At 41.0% G+C, this 21,175-nt stretch overlaps 2 protein-coding genes across 2 annotated transcripts; both read left to right on the top strand.

Annotated features, from left to right (window-relative positions):
- The first annotated feature begins 2,085 nt into the window (after positions 1 to 2,085).
- Positions 2,086 to 4,534, top strand: LOC105048315 (3-ketoacyl-CoA synthase 4). The gene is made up of 2 exons (XM_010927601.4): positions 2,086 to 2,349; positions 2,443 to 4,534. Exon 2 carries the CDS (start codon positions 2,669 to 2,671, stop codon positions 4,244 to 4,246), a length of 1,578 nt encoding a protein of 525 aa, XP_010925903.2. The 5' UTR covers positions 2,086 to 2,349; positions 2,443 to 2,668; the 3' UTR covers positions 4,247 to 4,534.
- A 14,570-nt stretch (positions 4,535 to 19,104) lies between these two features.
- On the top strand, positions 19,105 to 20,872 carry LOC105048322 (GATA transcription factor 15). Its single transcript, XM_010927613.4, has 2 exons — positions 19,105 to 20,304; positions 20,394 to 20,872. Exons 1-2 carry the CDS (start codon positions 19,843 to 19,845, stop codon positions 20,700 to 20,702), a joined length of 771 nt encoding a protein of 256 aa, XP_010925915.1. The 5' UTR covers positions 19,105 to 19,842; the 3' UTR covers positions 20,703 to 20,872.
- The last annotated feature ends 303 nt before the right edge of the window (positions 20,873 to 21,175 follow it).

Here is a 21,175-nt window from a genome sequence, read left to right on the forward strand (position 1 = left end):
CACTTCCTGCGACGGATACCGCGCGATTCTTCCATCCGCTGGCAAGTCGCGATAACAGACGCCGCTCCACTCCCCGCGACAGACTCCACGTGGCACACCCCGGTGATAGCCACGGGTCCACTCCACTACTCTTCGCAGGAAACTCTGTCTGACCCTGGGCAGCCCACTGCCAGACGGTTACAGATGTCGCTGTCAGGCTACTGCCCCCTCTGCCTATAAAAGGGGGCTCCAGATACGTTATTCGATAAGCTCTCATCTTTCATCTAAAAACTCCGTTAAATTCTCCGCTCGAGCATTCCATTCTTGTTGAGGCAGAGAACTGACTTGAGCGTTGGAGGGTCTTGCCAGAGCAACCCCACCTCCGGTTTAGACTTCCTTTGCAGGTCCCGACGGCGACCGTGACTTTCTCGACTCCAGCTTCTCCGGCGCAAGCGGATTTTTGCACCAACAATATTCAATTGAGAACAATCAGTACATTTAAAATAAAAAACTAATTACATAAAAAAGCATAGCAATCCAGCATGCTAGCATACACTAAATAGCCCAAGTGGCCATTTTTTTGTAGCTTAGCATTTGGCCCTCAAGCTTTTTGTTCCATTACAAACGCCTGTTAATAATATCCTTATCCCTAGCATTTGAAGGGGGATCATGCCAACAGAAGTACCCATAGTCTCCATTTATCTAACAAATAATTTAAAGTTAAACATAAAGATTGAAAATTGTAATAGAAAATGACGAAAACGACTGCTATACCTCATACATCCCGTATCTAAAGAAACACCGGCTAGGATTTGTGGTGGTCTAAGAGGTCCTCAGTGATGATCTGCTTCCACAATGATAAAAATCAATACTTTGGGAGGAAGTGTAACTGGAAGAGATCGATTGGGAACCCTCCATTACTTTTTTCTCCATCGATAACCTTCCTTTTCTTCCACGAATTTCTTCTTCTCCACCTGCGATGTACATGGCGACTCCTTCTCTACCCATGCCTGGCTTGATCGAAGATCTCTCTCAGCAAGGATCGTAGACTCGCTCGTTTTTCTCCCCTCTATATTTAGGTCATCCAAAACAATGGGTCACGTGAGGCACGTGATTTTAGCTATTGGTGCTTTGGCTAACACTCAACTGAAAATTGAAATCAAGGATAATTTTGCTATTTCAAAAAAATAGGACATCATGTGAGAGTCATGTGATAGTATTTCATTAATGGAGATGGACGGAAAGGGCACATTGATACACTTTGATAATTTGGAAGATCTAATTGAGATATTTTAAACTTGAGAGGGTGTAAGTGAAATTGAGGTTAAACTTGAGGGGGTGTCCATATAATTTTTTCTAATTTTTTTAGAGAACTAGAGATAAATTCTCAACTATATTTTCAACTTAAAAATAGCTATCTATTTGAGTTTTAAATAAAATAGCTATCCATTTAAAATATAAATAAAAAATAACTATCTATTTTAGTTGAAACGATCCTTATATCCTTTAAAATACTACAATATTATAATATCATAGTATAGTATTCCTTTACACAAGGTAGTATTACATTATATTAATATAGTATATTTTATAATAATATAGTGTTACTTAATTATATTATATTAATATAGTATTCTTTTATAATAATAAAGTATTGCTTTATTATATTATATTAGTATAGTATTCTTTTACAATAATATAGTATTACATTATCATAGTGTAGTATTCCTTCATCATAGTATTAGTGCAGCATTGCTTTATAATAATGTAGTATAATTTTATAATAATATAGTATTATTTTATAACAGTATAGTATTATTTTATAATTGCAAAGACATTTAGATCATTTTATCTTTAAAATAATTATTTTTAAATTATATTTTAAATAGATAATTATTTTTATTTAAGATTTAAATAAATAATTAATTTTAAATTTTTACTTGTGTGGATATTTTTTTTAAATTTATCTTAATTTTTTTATAAAATTTTACTTTTCTATATTTTTTATTCTCGGCTGATCCATCCTATTCACCTCGAGTCAAGGGGCCGTGGGACGTTATGTCTCTCTCTCCGTAGAGCATCCCTCTTTTCTCAATCTTCCATCCTTTCGCATTCTCTCTCCTCTCGACAGCATCCCTTTCCTACCCCGGCTTCAGCGGGCCCTGGGGAGAGCCTGTATTTTTCTTCCGTTTCTCCCGGGCATCCGCACACGAGGGGGACAGCGTGGCGGCCGTCGTTCCCTCGTGCCGCCACCCCGCCCCCCTTCGACCTCTCTATTTCTACTACTAATTTCTTTCTCTTCCATCTCTCCGTAAAACCATCGACAGGGACACTCGGACACATCCAGACCGGCATTGTCGGCATCGCTTGGTATATTTCCCCTCGCCTATCTGATTTCTTTCCACTCGCTTACGAGGGTTGGGTTTTTTTATTCTTTTCTTCCTCATGTTTGTTATATAACAGCTAGTAGTTAGCCATCCACAACGTGGGGTTGAAGAGAACCATCCTGGAAGCTTTGAGCACTGCTCTGTTCTGACCCAAAGACCAACGGAGGCGGCCGGAAATCATAGATAGATAACCCCATATAGAGATTGAGTAGAGATACCCAAGCGGGTTGAAGAGGATCCTTCCCCCTTTTTCCATCTCTCCTCCTCCCCTAGATTCATTCTATTTCCAGTCGCAGTCCAGGATGGGGGGCGGAGGAGCGGCGAGCGGCGCGGCCGATCGCGTCCTGATCCAACAAGCGGTGCCGGCGCCAAGCCCGAGCCGACGACTGCCGGACTTCCTCCAGAGCGTGAATCTCAAGTATGTGAAATTGGGGTATCATTATCTGATCACCCACCTGTTGACCCTGTTGTTGATTCCCCTGATGGCGATGATCCTGGTGGAGGCCGGCCGCAGCGACCCGGACGGCATCCGGCAGCTCTGGGTCCACCTCCAGTATAACCTGGTGAGCGTCCTCGTCTGCTCCGCCTTCCTGGTCTTCGGCAGCACCGTCTACATCATGACCCGGCCCCGCCCGGTGTACCTCGTCGACTACGCCTGCTACCGGCCCCCCGACCGCCTCCAGGTCCGCTACCGCAGCTTCATGGAGCACTCCCGCCTCTGCGGCGAATTCAACGAGGACGCCCTCGAGTTCCAGCGCAAGATCCTGGAGCGCTCCGGCCTCGGCGAGGAGACCTATGTCCCCGAGGCCATGCACTTCTTGCCGCCCCGCCCCTCGATGGCCAACGCCCGCGAGGAGGCCCAGCAGGTCATGTTCGGCGCCCTCGACGCCCTCTTCCGCAACACCGGCGTCAAGCCCAAGGACATCAGCATCCTCGTCGTCAATTGCAGCCTCTTCAACCCCACCCCTTCTCTCTCTGCCATGATCGTCAACCACTACAAGCTCCGCAGCAACATCAAGAGCTTCAACCTCGGCGGCATGGGCTGCAGCGCCGGCGTCATCGCCGTCGACCTCGCCCGCGACCTCCTCCAGGCTCACCGCAGCACCTACGCCGTCGTCGTCAGCACCGAGAACATCACCCAGAACTGGTACTTCGGCAACCGCAAGTCCATGCTCATCCCCAACTGCCTCTTCCGCGTCGGTGGCGCCGCCGTGCTCCTCTCCAACCGCTCCGCCGACCGCCGCCGTTCCAAGTACAGGCTCGTCCACGTCGTGCGCACCCACCGTGGGGCCGATGACAGGGCCTTCCGCTGCGTGTACCAGGAGCAGGATGACCAAGGCAAGGTCGGCGTCTCGCTCTCCAAGGATCTCATGGCCATCGCTGGAGGGGCGCTCAAGACCAACATCACCACGCTCGGCCCCCTGGTGCTCCCCATCAGCGAGCAGCTCCTCTTCTTTGCCACCCTCGTCGCCAAGAAACTCTTCAATGCCAAGGTTAAGCCATACATCCCGGATTTCAAGCTCGCGTTCGACCATTTCTGCATCCATGCGGGGGGGCGCGCTGTGATCGATGAGCTCGAAAAGAACCTGCAGCTCACGCCAGTCCATGTGGAGCCCTCTCGGATGACCCTGCACCGGTTCGGCAACACATCCTCCAGCTCCATTTGGTATGAGCTCGCCTACATCGAGGCTAAGGGGCGGATGCGGAGGGGCCACCGGGTGTGGCAGATTGCTTTTGGGAGCGGCTTCAAGTGCAACAGCGCCGTGTGGCAGGCTCTTCGCAATGTGAAGCCTTCTCCCAACAGCCCATGGGAGGACTGCATCGATAGGTACCCTGTGCAATTAGTGGATGGTTTTCCTGCTTCACAGCCGCAGCAATAATGGTGGCTGGCTGTGTCTCTGTCGAAATTAAGCTGATTGATTGTGGGGTTCTAAGAACACGATTGGGTTATTCTTCTTTAAGATCTTGTCTCTCTGCTATTCAATCTGTTAATGATGAGAGTCATAAGATTGGCTGTCTTTGGTGTATCTGTGCAAGCACTTTAAATTATTGGATTTCTGTTCTTGTACTTTAATGGTGTGAAAGTTTTCAGGCACCATGACCTCATGTGCTCTCAGGTAAAATGTCATTGTCACTTATTCTTTAAATTATGACTAGCTTCCTGGATCCATATGCTGCTTCTATCTATTTCTTCTTTCCCCCTTTTTATTGTTTTTCTCTGGAAAATTTTCTTTTCTGCATGCTTATGTTTAAGACTTCAGTAATAGTTTGGGTATCATCTATTTTTGTCTGATATATAATATTTATTTTGTAATGATCGGATTAACTATCTCTGTTCCAGATGAGATTTTTTTTTTAAAAAAAAATGCATTTTTCCATTCAATACCATATCTCTGCTAAACACCATACATGCTGGAGTTTTTTGTTTTTTTGAATGATATTTTATCTTTGAGGCGTCAATGCTTAAAAATTATATTTAGTCAACGATTGTTTTGTTATTAATCTGTGATAAATTATTTTCTTCACAAGTTTCTATTTTAATATATTCTTAACTAATTTTTTCTTATGCATTTTCTGGAGTCTGTTGAACAGTTTGGCTGGGACTTAATTTATAAGATAATTTTTTGAAATTGACATCAAATTTCATTGATAAAGAGCTTTGTTGGGGAAGCAAGGATACCATCATTACTTACAAAGCATCCTGAATGCCTGCCAAGTCGTCAATTTTTTGCAAAACAGCTTCTGTTTGTTTCATCTCAAGGTTTTTTCCCGAGTCATCTATTTGAATGTTATTAGTGTTTTTTCTTCATTGACTATCTTAGGACACTACCAAATTCTGCACATGCCATCTAATGAAATTGGTTACTTTTCTATATTTATAATATAGTCTGCTTTCAATTTTTGAAAGAAATTGATGTTGGAAAAGGTGGAGCGTGTTGCTTGAATTCCCAGTGGATTGCAGTTGTGCTTTTGAGTATTCCAGATGAAAAGAATAAGCTTGCATCATAAAGTGTTTGCTGATTCCTAGCGCAATTAGTGTATTTGTACTCATACCTAGCTTCTATTAATTTGACCAGACATTGGTGTAAAATCCATGTCATTTTTTATGAATTGAACATTGACTTGGAAAGAGCTCATGACAATATCAACTAGGGCTTCCTCTTTGAAGACTTGGCGAGTTGAATTTACCAAAATACTTAACACAAGAAATTTAAAAAAGGAACATGAATCTGTATCAATGTCCACCTTGACACTCACATCCAGCTTCCAAAACCAGCAGCAATATGCATCTGACTTGGTACTTATGAAGTTGTGATTGTTACTTTTAAAGATTTGTGGATAGTTGAACTCTTCCAATAATGAGTGTGACCTACATTTTCATGTAGATATTGAAATAACTTTGGAAAATATCATTTTTCTTGGTATTCGAATGAGAAACATGTGTACTGAAAGACCATATCAAATAATATCTTGTTAATATTTATTTTTATATTTAAATAAATATAAAATTAAAGGTATACATATGTTATTGTTTTGTTAAAATTAAAATTTATCCTATGTATCCCCATATGTGCTTCTTCCTTCCTGCTGAGTCAAACACTTAAAATATGCAGCTGAATTCGATGCTTGCATCAATGTCCTTGCAAGGTATGAAAGAATATACCCTATCACCTTTTTTTCTTATCTCAATATTTGACATCTAGTACCAATGCTAAAAGTATATTTCATTTGTTTTCCTCAAAGGCCTTCTGTTGCAGGTAGATCAAACACTTATATGTTGTGGATGAAACTTAATTGATGCCTAGTTTGGCAAGATGTTTTTGTAATTGTCTTTTTTAAATCTTTTTTGCATATACTTTTTGCTTCAGCCTGTATGTTGATTGCGATTATATCTCTAAAGATATATGGTTGATACAAATAAACCTTGATGTGGTTGCCTATTTTGATAAATAGATTGTTTGGTTATTGGCTGATTTGCTTTTGTTGTTTCTCTTGTTTTCATAAGGTTCTCCTGTCATATTTCTTGTCGTTATGATGACTAGTTTTCTTTAGTCGTAATCTTGAGAAGTTAATCAATTGTCTTTTTGCTCTTTCATTAAGTTTTTGCTATTATTACAGCATTAAAGTAAAACTCCATTACATAAGAGAGAATGATCTCAAAATAAGTGGAAGGAATCATGACTGTTGTTGTTTAGATAAGTGTGGCTGTGCTTGAACTAATGCACCAGATGGACGTTGTATGACAGAAAATTCAAACTTGTGCACAAGATATAGCAGCTTCTATGGATTAGAAATTTGCTTTAAAGAGATTATGAGAATATGAAATTAGATTTCCTATTTGTAAATTCTAGTTATAGAGGGAACTGCCTGACTGACCTTTGAAGTTACAGAGAGTAAGAAATACATTTCTGGCATGCTTAAATGCTCTTTTGATCAAATTTCCCTGATATGGACCGTAACTGCTTTATATACATTTTATATATACTGAAAAATGAACATTATTTCTAACTGTTTATTATGAATTTGAATTGCAGCCCATCCCATATATATCTGTTGATCATTATTTATAATATTCATTGTATCAATAAATTTGTCATATGAACTAACATTACATAGTTGTGATTACAAGGTAGCAATTTAAGTAAGCTCATAATTATGTTTACCTGTTAACAGTAGTGTACGTGTTATGCATTTAAAAGTCAGTACTCTGGAAAGTTCATTTACTAGTATTACTGTGGAAAGATCATACAGTATAAATTACCTTAATTTCTAGGCTTTTGGTTTGATATAGGAGGATGTTTTTACATGAGCATCATATTTGATGTATAACATGAACCTTCACATCCTCTAATATAGTAATAAAAAAATTAAACAGAAGTGTATGAGAGTGTTTAGAATATAAAGAGGATGAGGCTCATTGAGCATTGGTTTAATGTGGGGAAGCAATATGCTTCACTATGCCACTAAGTATCGGTAAAACTAAAGAGATACGCATTATTATAATCTGAAATGTACTGATACAAGTCGATGCAAGTGGTGTAGAGGTAGACACCCTTGTATTATATAAGTAAATAACTTACGACACAATATTGTAAAGACCAACTCAGAGATTAAATGTCTATAAAATGAAGAAAGTGGATGGAGATCTTTATGACAATGTGAAAGATATGTAGTGTTTACTGATTTATCAGCTGGATGCCTAGATGCTTGGAAGGTAGGAGGCAGGGGTCCTGGTTTCCTCATAGTTTATTTTGGCTCTTGAGATCTAGTGGTCTACTTAATAAGATCTGATTCAATTTCTTGAATTATGTGGATGACACCTTGATCTTTTATGACAAAAGATATTGCAGAACAGGATTTAAGTAGTATGTCATTGTATGACGTTCGAGAATGGTCATATCTTCAGTAAGACAGTAACTGTTGTTGAACATTTGCAGGGTTCAGGTCTTTGCTATCAAATTGGCAGATTCAATGGAGGGGTTGCTTTCAAACCTTTATTATCGTAATTCTTGTAGATCTACCATGTATAACCTTGATGTATTCAAAATTCTTACAATTTTATTGCGTAGAACCGAACCATTATAGAGTAAATCCCTTTAGAACAATCACAGCGAAAATGACGACCTGCTCTATCTTATTAATTACAGGAGTGTTTTTATTTTTAGGAATCAAATTTTGCGGGATTCACCATATCCATAGGATAATTTTTGGCCCTTCAGAGAAAATGGCTCAGGAGGTTTGCTAGTGATAGTGATAGCATCCAAAAACTATTCGCTGGAAATAAGTTTCGCAACAGAATAAGCTGGAATGAGAAAACATTCTGCAAACTATATGTTTCATTTTCTTTCCTTTTAAAGTTGTTTTTCAATAAAATACACATATCAATTTGAGGTCATGCATCCATTGATCCAAAATATTCTTATATTAGGTCTCCTGTTTGCCTACAACAAGTGCAGTTCCATTTTTTTTTCACCATTAAAGTTGCATGAAATCTTGTGTTTTTGCTACTAAAAGCCTTTTGGGCAACACCGCCACACCCTCCACATACCCCCCCCCCCCCCCTTCTAGCCCCAACCAATTACCAATATGAGTAGAAAATGCGCATTAGATTAGCACTACATGATTTTAAACTAAAAAATGAGACACGCATGATAAAAATTTGAAATAAATGTGATATGTGAATATTGTTTTAGTTATCATTTGTCAAAACCTCTTTTGCTCTCTCTCTCTCGTTTTTACTTTTTTAATATGCAGATTTGGTTGTGTCTATCAAGAGAAGTCTTATCTCTATCAGCCTAAAACATTGTTATGACCTGTTCTAAGCCAAACTATTTGGATTTGTCTGAACCATCATTATCCTGGTGCCCAAGCAAAACCAGTTGACAGTCAATTATGCGATGAATCAAGCGGTGCAGACTTTTATGATCCAATTTTGAGATCATGATTTTATCTCTCCATATCATAAATAGTAGGATCAGAGTTAAAAAGTGATTTATGAACGGATAGATACCTGTTCCGGATTACTTATGGGATTGAATTTACTGGGACAGTATAGTTGATTGACAACATTGATGAGAGATCATATCGATGTGGAGTTATTAAAGCTGGATGTAACAAGACAGAGATGAACTTAAAGCACTCAAGCTTCTCTTAATAGTAGAAATTTTGATTTAAGGGAGATGCTCCTATCCGGGCATAGGGCAACTTCAGAATCTTCATATTTTTCTGCTATTAAAAAGAAGCTGCAGTGTTAGTACGTTAAAATGCAGTCTACAGAGCTGCATATGCACCCATTATGTCAATGCGGTGTAGTGATTGCACCAGAACAGTCCAATGCAGTCCTGATATCCAGCTAGGCTGCATGATGGATTGTAAGTTGCAGCATTAACATACCAGAAAAGATTAAAATAACGGTGGAAGTATATTCTGAATTCTATCTACTGTCATCAAACTTATTTCTTTATTTTTCTAAAATACTAATTGTATATTTATCCATATATGCTGTTGCATACTGAATATCCACTATGTGGTAGCTCAGCTGTGACAATACCATGGGCACTTTTTAAAACCTTATTAGCTGCAATCTTGAGTTCAAACAACAAGGATGCTACCCAAAGAAGTACGAAAGAGGATGGAGGAGGGTAGGAGCATCACTGGATGCACGATTATGAGGGTATACAAGGGGTAAGTACTATGGTTGCTGCATCTCAAATTTGTGGCATGCATTTCAAGGTCACTGATCGTTGGCGGGGTTTGCAAACACCACTGCAGAATGTAGAGCTATGTTGGTATTTCCTTTGGAATTATAGCAATGATATTTTGCTGACGTTATATGATTTGTAGTCTTTAATTATTCTTTGCCATTATTTCAGGGCTTAACTGCATGAATTATGAACTTGACCGACCAGCACTGGAACAACTGAATGCTGAATATTTTTTTTGTCTTCCTCTTGTCAGTTGCTAGTTAAGTGACAAGGCACCATCTTGAAGCAACAAATGCTGTGAGAGAGGTACTGTTGTTGTTGTCTGTATATTTGTAGTAATGAGCACGTTTATTTTTTCTAATCATAGTTATTAAAGTGTTTAGAAAAGGAGTTCTGGGAGGCACTTAACTCTTTCACATCAACGATGTCTGGAAGATTGCTTTGTAGTAGAACTTTCTAGCTTTAGTTAATAACATCACAAATTTGTGATATCTTTATGTTTAGTATTCTGTCTGTAATTTTCAATATTATGCCTATAATTTTTTATTTTTATATATGCAGCCAACTGCTAGTCATATCCTATATCTCTAGGATTTTTCTGCTTGGATACAGGTATCTGCTGCATACTGACAACCAGATAGAATGGATAACTGCTGGCTTAAACTCGATTACTCTGATGAGGAAATTCAATCTCGCATGAAGGAATTCTAGAACTCTGTAGGCAAAAAATAAATAAATAAATAAAATAAATCTTATATTCAATTTTCTATCCACTATATTATTGGCAAATCATGTGTAAGAAATTCTTGGAATATATTTATGAATCATAGATGGAATTTACTCATGATCCATTTGGATTTTATTCTTTGATGCTATAAACCGAAAAAATAGATAATTTCTTTTATATTCATTTTTCTATCTTTACTCCACTAGATTAATGGAAAATCATATTTGGATATTGTACATGCTTCACATATGTGATAATCATCTTTTTTTTTTTTTCCTTCGGCTGCAAATGGATTGAGTCTCCCCAAAATCCTACCTAGACCACGGCCTAATGAGATCCAATCCAACCCAACCTGACCCATATTCATTGGTTGGGCCAGGTTCTGATTTAGACTCCATCTGTCATTTTTTTGACCTAAACATGGCTCAACCGGATCTAAATAATGGGTTGGCTCCCATAGCCAACTAGGCCCAATGATGCCCTGCCAACCTTGTGTATGTTTAGTTAGTCCAGTTCATGAGGAGAATTAACAAATGCTATGTTGAAATAAGCATAAAAACTATTTAATGATTGTTGTCCCTAGAGTGGCCTTTTCATCAGGCCTTCGCATATTTGAGTTGGATGCGATGAAATTAGCTTGTTTTTAACAATGATCGGCAATGGGGTGTTAAGCTATAATGCAGAATACTCTAATGGATTTAACTTCAGGAAGTTATAATGTGCATATCTTTCTCCTTTTTTTAAGTGTCCGGATTGGGTGATATCCCAAACCAATCACACCCATACTCTCTTGAGCATTGTAACTCTTCTAAACTCTTTCCTCTGGTCTCTGTTATTTTATCTCATACTATCTCTTGTACTCTGTTTTCACCACTTTTCACCAACTCCCCTCCCCCCCCCCAGCTTTTTCACTGCTGTTTTAAAGAGTAAAATATCAGATCGAATTAGATTTGAAGAGTTAATTTTGCAATTTAAGTTAATATTTTACAGTCTTATTCTATGATAGGCTTCATTAATATTTGTCTTCACATGCTCTGAACCAAACCCATCACGACCACTGAAATATGGGCAAGGACCTGGGTGTAGGCCAACCAAACTCTATCCATTATCCTTAATGGATCATAAAGAAAAATAATAATAGTTTTCAATCAAATGGACAAACGAATTTATAAGTGGATCGGCCTGGATCTGCATTTCTTGATCCAATGCATATGGGCTGGTCTGATCTTCTGGACCCAATCCAAGTCGTTGGCAGCCCTATTGTTCTGTCCTAAGTGATGATTGTTTGAGAGAACTGTATGGTTGTAAGAACCATTGGTTGCCAATTAGTAAAATTTATGTTATATTTATGCACGTACATACACAAACACACCAGATCCAATTACATGTGGTTGTGTTCGTGGATCTAATTATTTGGTTTTCATGGGGAAAAAAAAAAAATGAAACTTCAAAATGTCTGTTGTTGGCATCAATACATGTCAACATTAGCAGATGCATACATATGTAGTTACATATGTATAGAGTAGGACTATACACTTCTGTTTAAATAGTTTGTAATAGAGTTGACACATTCATGACATTTGATGTACATCAAGAGTGATGCCCAAAGACAGCAAACTTATAAATGGCATGGAATTAAAGCATCATTATTTGTTTCCATGCATGAAGAAGGAAACAGTAGTCTTCTACCATTTAAATATGAATACTATATCATGACAAGGAAAAAAGTTGGTGTTTTAACATTTGGCTTCATCAAGAACCAAAATTTTGATGAACCTGGTTACCATCTAGATAAGAGTGCTTCTTGGCAATCAACAACGGATGGATGTTTTGATACAACACATGAGGTAGCTCGGACTTGGGTGATTTGCACAGATGTGGTCTGAGTTTAGGATGTTGAGCAGAGGCTGGGAGAGGTAAAATCTGTGAATGTGTTGTTGGAGACATTTTGATGAATTTACGTACAGTGATGGTCGACACCCATCACAGATATACAATAATTTGTCCTCCTAAAGCTGCAGAAGAGGTCCCACTGGATGGTGATTGGACTTGTATTTGCAAAACAAGCAAAACATAATGCTTTTCCCAGTGAGCAATGCTGACGGTGACAAGTGATGCACCTTACTGATGCGAGTTCAGGAATATAGTAGATTAGTGGAGGCAAAGTTATGCATCTATAATTTAATTTTGATATATTAATAGACTGCAAGATATTTAATTTACAATCAAAATCAAAATAAAAATTAAAATTAAAATGATTTAAAATTAAAATTAAAATAATTAAAATTTTCGAAATATTTGATTCGTGATCGAAATCAAAATCAGAATTGAAATGAAAATTTGAATTCATAAAAGAGAGCAGGGATTGAATTTTATATAGATTGAATCATTCTCATTTTATCCTGAAATCAGAATTTAAATGAAATTTTTTTCAATCAAACAGTTAGAATAAGAATCACCTGTTTCGATTTTGATTCTAAAATTTTATTTTTTTTAATCAAATATTCTTTGATATCCAACAACTACAGTTAAGTAGCCAGCTTTGTCAACTTGGAGGTAAAAAGAACTCACGGCACAGATAGCATGTGACCTTGAAAAATACGGTGGATACAATTAGAATTATAAGGTAGCCACGTTTATATGTTTCAAGTAATTAGAGCTATAAATTCTACGATATCCTGTTGTACTCGTTGCTTGAACGCTGTCATCATATTGCACATGCTTCGATCGAGTAAGATTTAATGACCTGGACCAATTGGTTATACGATAACCTACTCAGAATTCATCGATTTCAGATGGTACCGTGAGGTTATAGTAGTGTACGGTTCTGCTAAAAAAATGTACCCGTTTTGTACCAGATACGGCAAGCTGTCAGGAAAGGGGTTTGATTATTTGAATGCCCTGTTGGACATGAAATTGTGATCTATAACCGTACTTGTGTTGGTGCATTCTCATATAATGATTGAAGGATCTTATTATTTGTCAGTCTACTTTGAATATCGTGCTAAGCAAGGTTACAGGTTCACTCCTGTTGTTATCACTTTGGTTTAAACCCCTCAAACTATTCGTTTTAATGTGATTATTTATTGCTATCTGTCTCAAAGTCCGTCTGCCTCTCCATGCTATCATGCCGAAGCTCCTCTCTTTTTTTTTCTTTTTCCTTTTTTTTTTTTTGAATTTGAGCAAACTGCTATATCATTTGATATCGGGAACCTATAATCCATTCTTATATGTGCCATGGTTTTGCATGATCTCTTCTCTACGTAACCTCTTAGTGGAACCTTCATAAAACTACTACTAGGGTTTCACAATACTCGGATTGCCATCCTCAGTTGGGAACGCCATCTTTAGATGATCTTGGGGTTCAGCTGACTTAAAGGTGGGGAATCGTGTAGTTTTTCCAATGTTTAAAGAGGTGACAATATGATAAAAAAAAAAATACATATCTGAGAGAATATTGATGTTTTTAAGCCATAGTATGTTGAGGAACATACATTGGCAAAAACGATAAGAAATTAGTGATTTTGCTGGACGACTACCCGATCAGATTGAATGTCATCAATTTAGAACATCTTTTGTTTATTAGCATGATTATCAAATAAAATCGGCAGCTAAACAGAGACAAACAATAAAACTTATTGTGGTGCCGGTTTGTAGAATCTCGCCTATAACGACAAAAGGATTTTTGCAACAGAATCATCGTGGCATCATTCTGTGTACTGTACTATGGGTCAATACTTGTACCCGTGATATCATCTTTACGGACCAGAAGAAGAGGGCGCTGTCTCACAGTCCTTGGTTGAGGTGTGACATCTTGTTATTTTCTAAATTCTTTGGCCTACCATCCCGACCAAGATGCTGGATATCTCGGTTCGCGTTTATGTCAGCCACCTGTCGAGATGAATGAGATATCAGCCTTTGTAAACGTTGCACAAGATGGCAAGTTTGGCACATCACCATAGCTTCCAGCTCATCATTGTGTTCATCTAGTTTCTTTTTGAAAGCTTATCCATTCTTTAACTTTGTGGGGACTTGAAGCCCAGATCCCCCGAAAGATGACATATGCCTAACGGATAAGTTCTCTAGTGTGTCACTATTAATAAAACTGGGTGGTCTTTGCCCTCCTCTTCTATTCGAAGAAGAGAAAAAAAGCTCGCCTGTGACCTCCTTTGATCAAACGTTGTTTAAAACAAGAAAAGACCCAACTCCTCTGGAATTACTGGAAGGAAAAAGAAAAGAATGTACAAACTCTTACAATGGATAGGACTCTCAAAATTGGACCCCTGTATGCTTAGTTGTGCTCGAGGGATTTGAGAAACACAGCAGGCCTTTCTCTTCGCAGAGTGTAATTTTTGGTGCGCGTTGAGCAAACAATGAGCTTCCACAAATTATTGTTCCTTAACAATAACCTTAAATAAAACAAACCCATGGCTGTCAAAGCTGACTCGCTAGCCCTGTTTTGGACTGCGTTATCCAACATTTTTGCATATAATCTGTGCAGAGGTGGCCCATTGACATCCCTGCTCGTTGGTGTCTGAATGCTAGGAGCCAAATTCGCATTCAGGAGCATTATGCCATATGTACTTTGGACAATAGGTACTCCCCGTGATCCAGCTTAAATTGAACTCCACTCATTTGTTACGATTGGACTAGCGTTCGATGAAAGCCTGATATCCGAAGGGACTTCTGGGGTCTGAACCATACGTGTAATTATAAAATTTTACCCAATCAAAGATACTATTTGCAGAATCAATCTTGCATTCAAAAAATGAAAATGACAGGTGCAAACATTTTATGTTAAGGCTTCCTCTCCTTTGAGACATCAGAGACAAATTTCTTCTAGAGTACTGATCAATTCACTTTGGAGAATGGTGTCCATACTTAAATATTTAGCTTCGGTCTACATTCATCATAACATGTACAAGCCGTGAAGTCAATTTCTTCTGCTTCTGTTTTTTATCAAATTGGTAGCCTCCTATGGAAGGTGCTACGCCCGTAGCAAAACATATGTTGGTATGTCAAGCTATGAGAATATCCCAATACGTTCTAAACAGAATATATCATGCACGTACCGGTATAATAATGTGAAAAAAATATTTATGTGACCCCTGATCTTGAGTTAATTGGCTACAAAGATAGGTGTTTTCTGGCTCATTGACCATAAATCATCTAAGCCAACAAGCCGAAATAAAAATTTGAAGGCTAGACTTCTGTAAATTGAAAACCAAGCCCATTTAAGAAGGAAAATCACCCGACCATTATATCAACAGCATCAAGTCATCTAATGAGTTGTAATTGTTATATAGTAAGATATCTATAAAAAACAGCAGCAGTGATAACAACTGCAGCAACAACAATAACAGGAAATTAAACAACCTGGACCCTACACCTACAGTGTCATGTCATTGAGCAGCAGCAGCAGCAGCAACATAGTGATAAAAAATTTGTAGGCTCCACTTAAAACCAGTCCCCCATTTGAGGAGGAAAACAATCTGGTCAGTACACCTTATGTTTCATGTCATTTAATGATTTGTTAACTGGCATCCAACAAGATATTAATATAGTATATATTTCTATCTAGTAGGATACTTGGAACAAGTTAGACCAAAATAGACATCTTTTTAATTAGATTTCTAGTCCAATCCAAAAGCCCACTGGAAATGCACCATCCAAGATTCAAATTCATAATAACTGGTTGCTGCGATTCACCTACATCTGAAAATCTTAGAAACTGCAAAAATAACAGCCTCTCTTCCATCACTTACCATGATAGCTCAATCGATGTTTAACTCGTAAAAAGATCTACACAAACCCCATCTATTGGTTTCCTTCTTCCCGTCCCAAAGAGAAACGAGGCATATGCTGTGAAGTAGAAACAATGAATCATCATCAGGGTGGGTTCCATTGAACATGGGAGGCTTTGAAATTCATAAGCATGGATGCTCAGGCGTACGTATGCGTGCGTGCATGTGCGTCGTATGCACGCGTTGCTGCTAACACTGTTGTTACGTTGAGCATACATACATGCATGCATGCTCAGACGTACGTATGCGTGCGTGCGTGCATGTGCGTCGTATGCACGCGTTGCTGCTAACACTGTTGTTACGTTGAGCATACATACATGCATGCATGCATGCTCAGACGTACGTATGCGTGCATGCATGTGCGTCGTATGCACGCGTTGCTGCTAACACTGTTGTAACGTTAAGCATACATACTATATATCCATCAGCGGCAAACAAAAATTTTGTCGTGCACATGGAAGGAATCTTACTTTATAAAATCCACGTCTGGGATTGTTTCCAAGGGAAATGATAGAGCTCATAACTTGCCAATCTGTAGTTCTGTGCATGTTGGTAGCTTTTCCATGGGCATGGACGCATCACCAAAATCTTCTCCACGGTTCATACATACCACCCCTCAACGGCAAACAAATTTTTGTCGTGCACATGCGGGGAATCTTGCTCAATAAAATCCACGTCTGGGATTGTTTCCAAGGGAAATGATGGAGCTTATAACTCGCCAATCTGTAGTTCTGTACATGTTGGTAGCTTTTCCATGGGCATGGACACATCATCAAAATCTTCTCCACGGTTCTACACAGCCCGAGAATCCGGTCAATCTCGATTTCGTCCATGGGACGACCGATTTTAAAAAGCCGCTGACGGTCGGGATACATGGGAAAAGCGAGAGGCTGTGGGGACGAAAGGGAGGGACCACACCAGATGGGTCATATCAACCGGTCCAACAGTCCGTTCCACGTACAGCTGTTTAACAACACATAGGCCTGGCCTGACCTGGCGTGGATCATAGCCCATCACTGATGGTACGTAGCAGCCGTCTAAATTGAAACCGGGTTAGAATGTTCGTGTCATGCACCGACGAATGCAGGCTTCCACCAACTAGAAATCTCCACGTAAGGAAAACTCACATGGATCACATGTTGGATTACGTGATGAGCACGAGGATGACGACGTGGCATGCTGTAGTTGATCCATTGGCTGGCTGGGTGTGTGGCGGTCACATTGCAGTGCTATACCCACAATGGTCAAGAGAACCCAGTTCTCAAGGAGGGAGAGAGATGGAGGGGATAACTTTTGTGAATGGCTATTATTGTACTATTTTTTCCCTCGTCTTAATGACCCTTTTTCGGGGACGATGCGCGCTTGTTGCTCGCAAGGATTGGATTTTATAGGCAGAGAGATATACAGAGAGAGAGAGAGAGAGAGAGAGGCATCTTTTGGAAAGCGGTAGTCGCCAAAACCGATCGCCCTCGCTATCACGCACACTCTCTCACCTCCCGAGCTTCGTGTATTCAGAACAATGGACGCAAATCTTTAGGCCCGGCTCTGGCCGCTGCCGGAACAAACTTTTTGACGGCGATCTCCCTAGGTCCATCAGCTGCTACACCCGAAGCACACAACACGGTGCATCAGCACAGTTATTCAGCTAGCTCCTCTTTAAAAAAACAGCCATTATAATATTACAGATGGTTTAAGAGTCATGCTATGCCATCCTGTATTATACACTTGGTCAGCCAGCGATTTGCATGACATTTCACGAGAGATGAATATAAGTAAGAAAATGAGATTCAGCATCTTCTATAACCCAACGTATTGCAGTCGAGATTGTTCTCTACTATCAAAATTCAGATCGGATAATTTTATCTCAACACACACACACACACACACACATATATATATATATATATATATATATATATATATTCCACGTGGCAGCTGGTTCATGGTTTAGGGTGGGAGTGCGAGGAGTGGTGGCTAGGGCGTAGGGGACAGCGGATTCTGTCGGGTATAGGAGGGGTTGGGCTGTTAGAAATTAGAATGATGGGCTCCACCTGCTTTCACTTTCTCTTCAACCCGAGCTCCCTTTGACTTTGGAAAGATACGCAGTAACAGCTCACGGAGCCGTGCCAAGAGGCAGGGAGGGATGATTAGCTACACAGTAGCCACCACTCCTTTTTCCTGTCGAAACTTCAGATAAATGCGATCAAATAGATCGACGGATCTCTGTGTTCTCTTCTCCTCTCGCTTTCGTTGTTGTCAAAAGACGGGATCTTCCATCACTGACCCACCGGTCCAACGGTCCTTGGCCCGATGAGTCTGGCCCGACCCACTTTTTGAAGCGTCCCGTAATCATGACCAATGCCGTCTCCATATATAGCCCCAATTATTTTCCCAGGCCCCCTGGCCCTCGCTAGCCATGATATAATATCCTCTCTTTTCCTTTTTCTCCTTCCTTTCTCTTTATTTTATATTGTTTCCAACTCCCACGTATGTAGCGAGAGATAATCACGTGACCAAACTGGGCTAGACGAGGCAGGAGGTGGAGACCGGCACGTGCGACCCCCAGCGTGAGATCCGGTTCTCAGGGGCTGCCGGTCCTTTGCGGTGGGCTTGTCTGCGCGTGACACGTATCCCATCTTGTGGTGATCCGAGGGAGGGAAGGGCAAAGCGTTGGTGTGGCGCCGGTCGTGGCTCGTGTCTTGTTCGGTGTCTCTCTGTGAATCCGCGCCTCGTGATCGGGGGAGCGTGAGATTATATGGAAGACTGTTCCAGGAGTCACGTGGGCTCTTTTGACCGCCCAACGACCAACCCCATCTGTCTCCTCTGACCGGCATTGTTTGCTGCGCCTCCCCCACCCTGTACTCTCCCTCTCTCTCTTCTCTCCAGTGCGTCGTGATGCATCGTGCTGTTATCACGTACAGCCGGACCAGTCATACGTCGTTGTTGTATAAGAAGCAGTGCAGAGGAACAAGGAACGACAGCACCAACTTGGTGGCCTTGCCAATACCGAGGAATAGATAGGGAGGGCCAGGAGGGGGAGAGGGAGAAAGAGAGAGAGATCCATTAGAGAGAGAATACACAAAGCCCAAACCACCCACCGACTGAGAGACTGAGGAGATGATCTGACTGACTAGGACTGAGCCGCGCCCCCACTGCACCTCTGCAGTGCACCTATCCCGGAGGATCCAATCCCTTCCCTCCCTCAACAATCCACAACTCCTTCTCTCTACCCTCCACCTCTCCCGTTATACGACACCATTGTACCGCTTGCTGACTAGTCTTCTCCAACCCCACATATCCTGCCATTATTTAATACGGGCTATATAAATAGTACTGTGCTCATTTCCAGTTTTAAACATTGTTTAAGATAAAATTCTTTAGTTTCCTATTCTCTCTCCTTCTCGGAGCCTTAAAACAGACAAACCCCGATCTCCCACTTCCCTAGTTCCGACACTCCATTACTAGCATTATTTTGTTCCCGAGCCACCGTTAATCTATTCTATTAACCCGGCCGTCCCTTGTTTGGTTGGCCGACTGCATATATAACCACACTATATTTACAGACACGCTCTGTAGCTCGTAGTGGCCCTCGTCCTTTCCCATCCCGATGCCCTACTAGTACGTGCTCCCATCTGCGTTTTTAAAAGCCGTCCCAACTGATTCTCTCTCCCCTATCCCATCCCTTGTTGAGTTCTATTCTCCTCCTAAGCCTGAGCTAGCCTCTATCTCACCTTAGAACTATGCTACACCAATGCGGCCAGCATAGCGGCGGGGGGGTCTCGACGCCATGCTCTTGTGGCTTCCTCTACGGAGCTTGCGGCGGAAGTGGCAGCACCTCCTTTTCTATTCTATTCCCGGGAAAACAATCATCCATGGATGAGGTATTCGATTCCGGATATCCTATCACGTCCTCCTCCTCGGTAGACTGCACCCTATCTCTCGGCACGCCATCCACCCGCGACGCGGACGCCCTCAAGCCCTCATCCTCATCTACTCTCAACCAGCGGCCATCTTGCGTGTCTAGCTTGTGCTGGGATGTCCTATCTCAGTCCAACAAGCAACCATCCATGGCTTCTGGTGGAGTCAATGGATCAACCAATAGCTCCAACCTTGGCGCTGACCCAGTCCTCCTCGCCCGTAGGTGCGCCAACTGCGACACCACCTCCACCCCACTCTGGCGTAACGGCCCCCGGGGGCCCAAGGTAACGTTAACTAACTCCGCTGGTTAGTATATCACAGCGTCGTACAAAAGAATAGCTTTACATACTGACTAGTCTTATCTGGAATGTAGTCACTGTGTAACGCGTGCGGGATCCGTTACAAGAAGGAGGAGCGGCGGGCGGCGGCATCGACGGCGTCGCCGACCTCATCTGTAGTGACGGCAACGGCGGAACAAACGGGGATTGGGTATGCGTACCAGCGGCGGCAGCCGCAGCAACCGTGGAGTTGTTACGGATCGATGGTAACGGCGTCAAAGAGTCCGACTATGTCGACGTATGGTGACGTGATGGACGAGGGGGAGGCGTCCTACCTCTCCTGGCGGCTCAACGTGATCCCATCGGCCCAGTTTCCGGTCCGGGACCTGCCCGGCCTCTTCTAATATAACTGGAGCTAAATGTAACCTTTAGTTTATAGTTAATTTCATCTGTTACTTTGAACGTGCATGGTACCAAAGTGGAGCCACATGATGATGTATTATTCACGGTGGATGATAATAGTTTTATTTTGTTGGTTAAAGGATCAGGTTTTTTTTATATAAATTGTTAATAAGTGGGATTTGTTTCAATTAAATATTTAAATATTGTTGTAGAATTTTCGTGGATGGTGAGGGGGTGATTGGATAGGTCGTTGACACGGTGCAGAGCGGAGTTGGACCGGTGGAGTATGATATGAGAGAACGTTAAACAGCTTGCTATAATGAGGGGAGGAATGGATGGGAGAGAAATCCAATCAAAGGAGGGCCGTACAACAACGTACTTGTTGGGGTCACTGTGTGTTTGCTTTCCCTGGTGTTGCGCAAGAGCCTCACGCTGTCACGCATCAACTCCGGACCGGAGTCCGGAGCCCTGTAGT

This window comes from Elaeis guineensis, chromosome 2 (genome assembly GCF_000442705.2).
Source record: "Elaeis guineensis isolate ETL-2024a chromosome 2, EG11, whole genome shotgun sequence".
In the NCBI taxonomy this organism is placed as follows: domain Eukaryota; kingdom Viridiplantae; phylum Streptophyta; class Magnoliopsida; order Arecales; family Arecaceae; genus Elaeis; species Elaeis guineensis.

Bases quoted from the DNA above. Each gene is read 5' to 3' on its own strand.
- LOC105048315 (XM_010927601.4), top strand. From the start codon at position 2,669: ATGGGGGGCGGAGGAGCGGCGAGCGGCGCGGCCGATCGCGTCCTGATC.
- LOC105048322 (XM_010927613.4), top strand. From the start codon at position 19,843: ATGCTACACCAATGCGGCCAGCATAGCGGCGGGGGGGTCTCGACGCCA. The intron at 20,305-20,393 runs GTAACGTTAACT...TCTGGAATGTAG, and splicing joins ACGGCCCCCGGGGGCCCAAG to TCACTGTGTAACGCGTGCGG.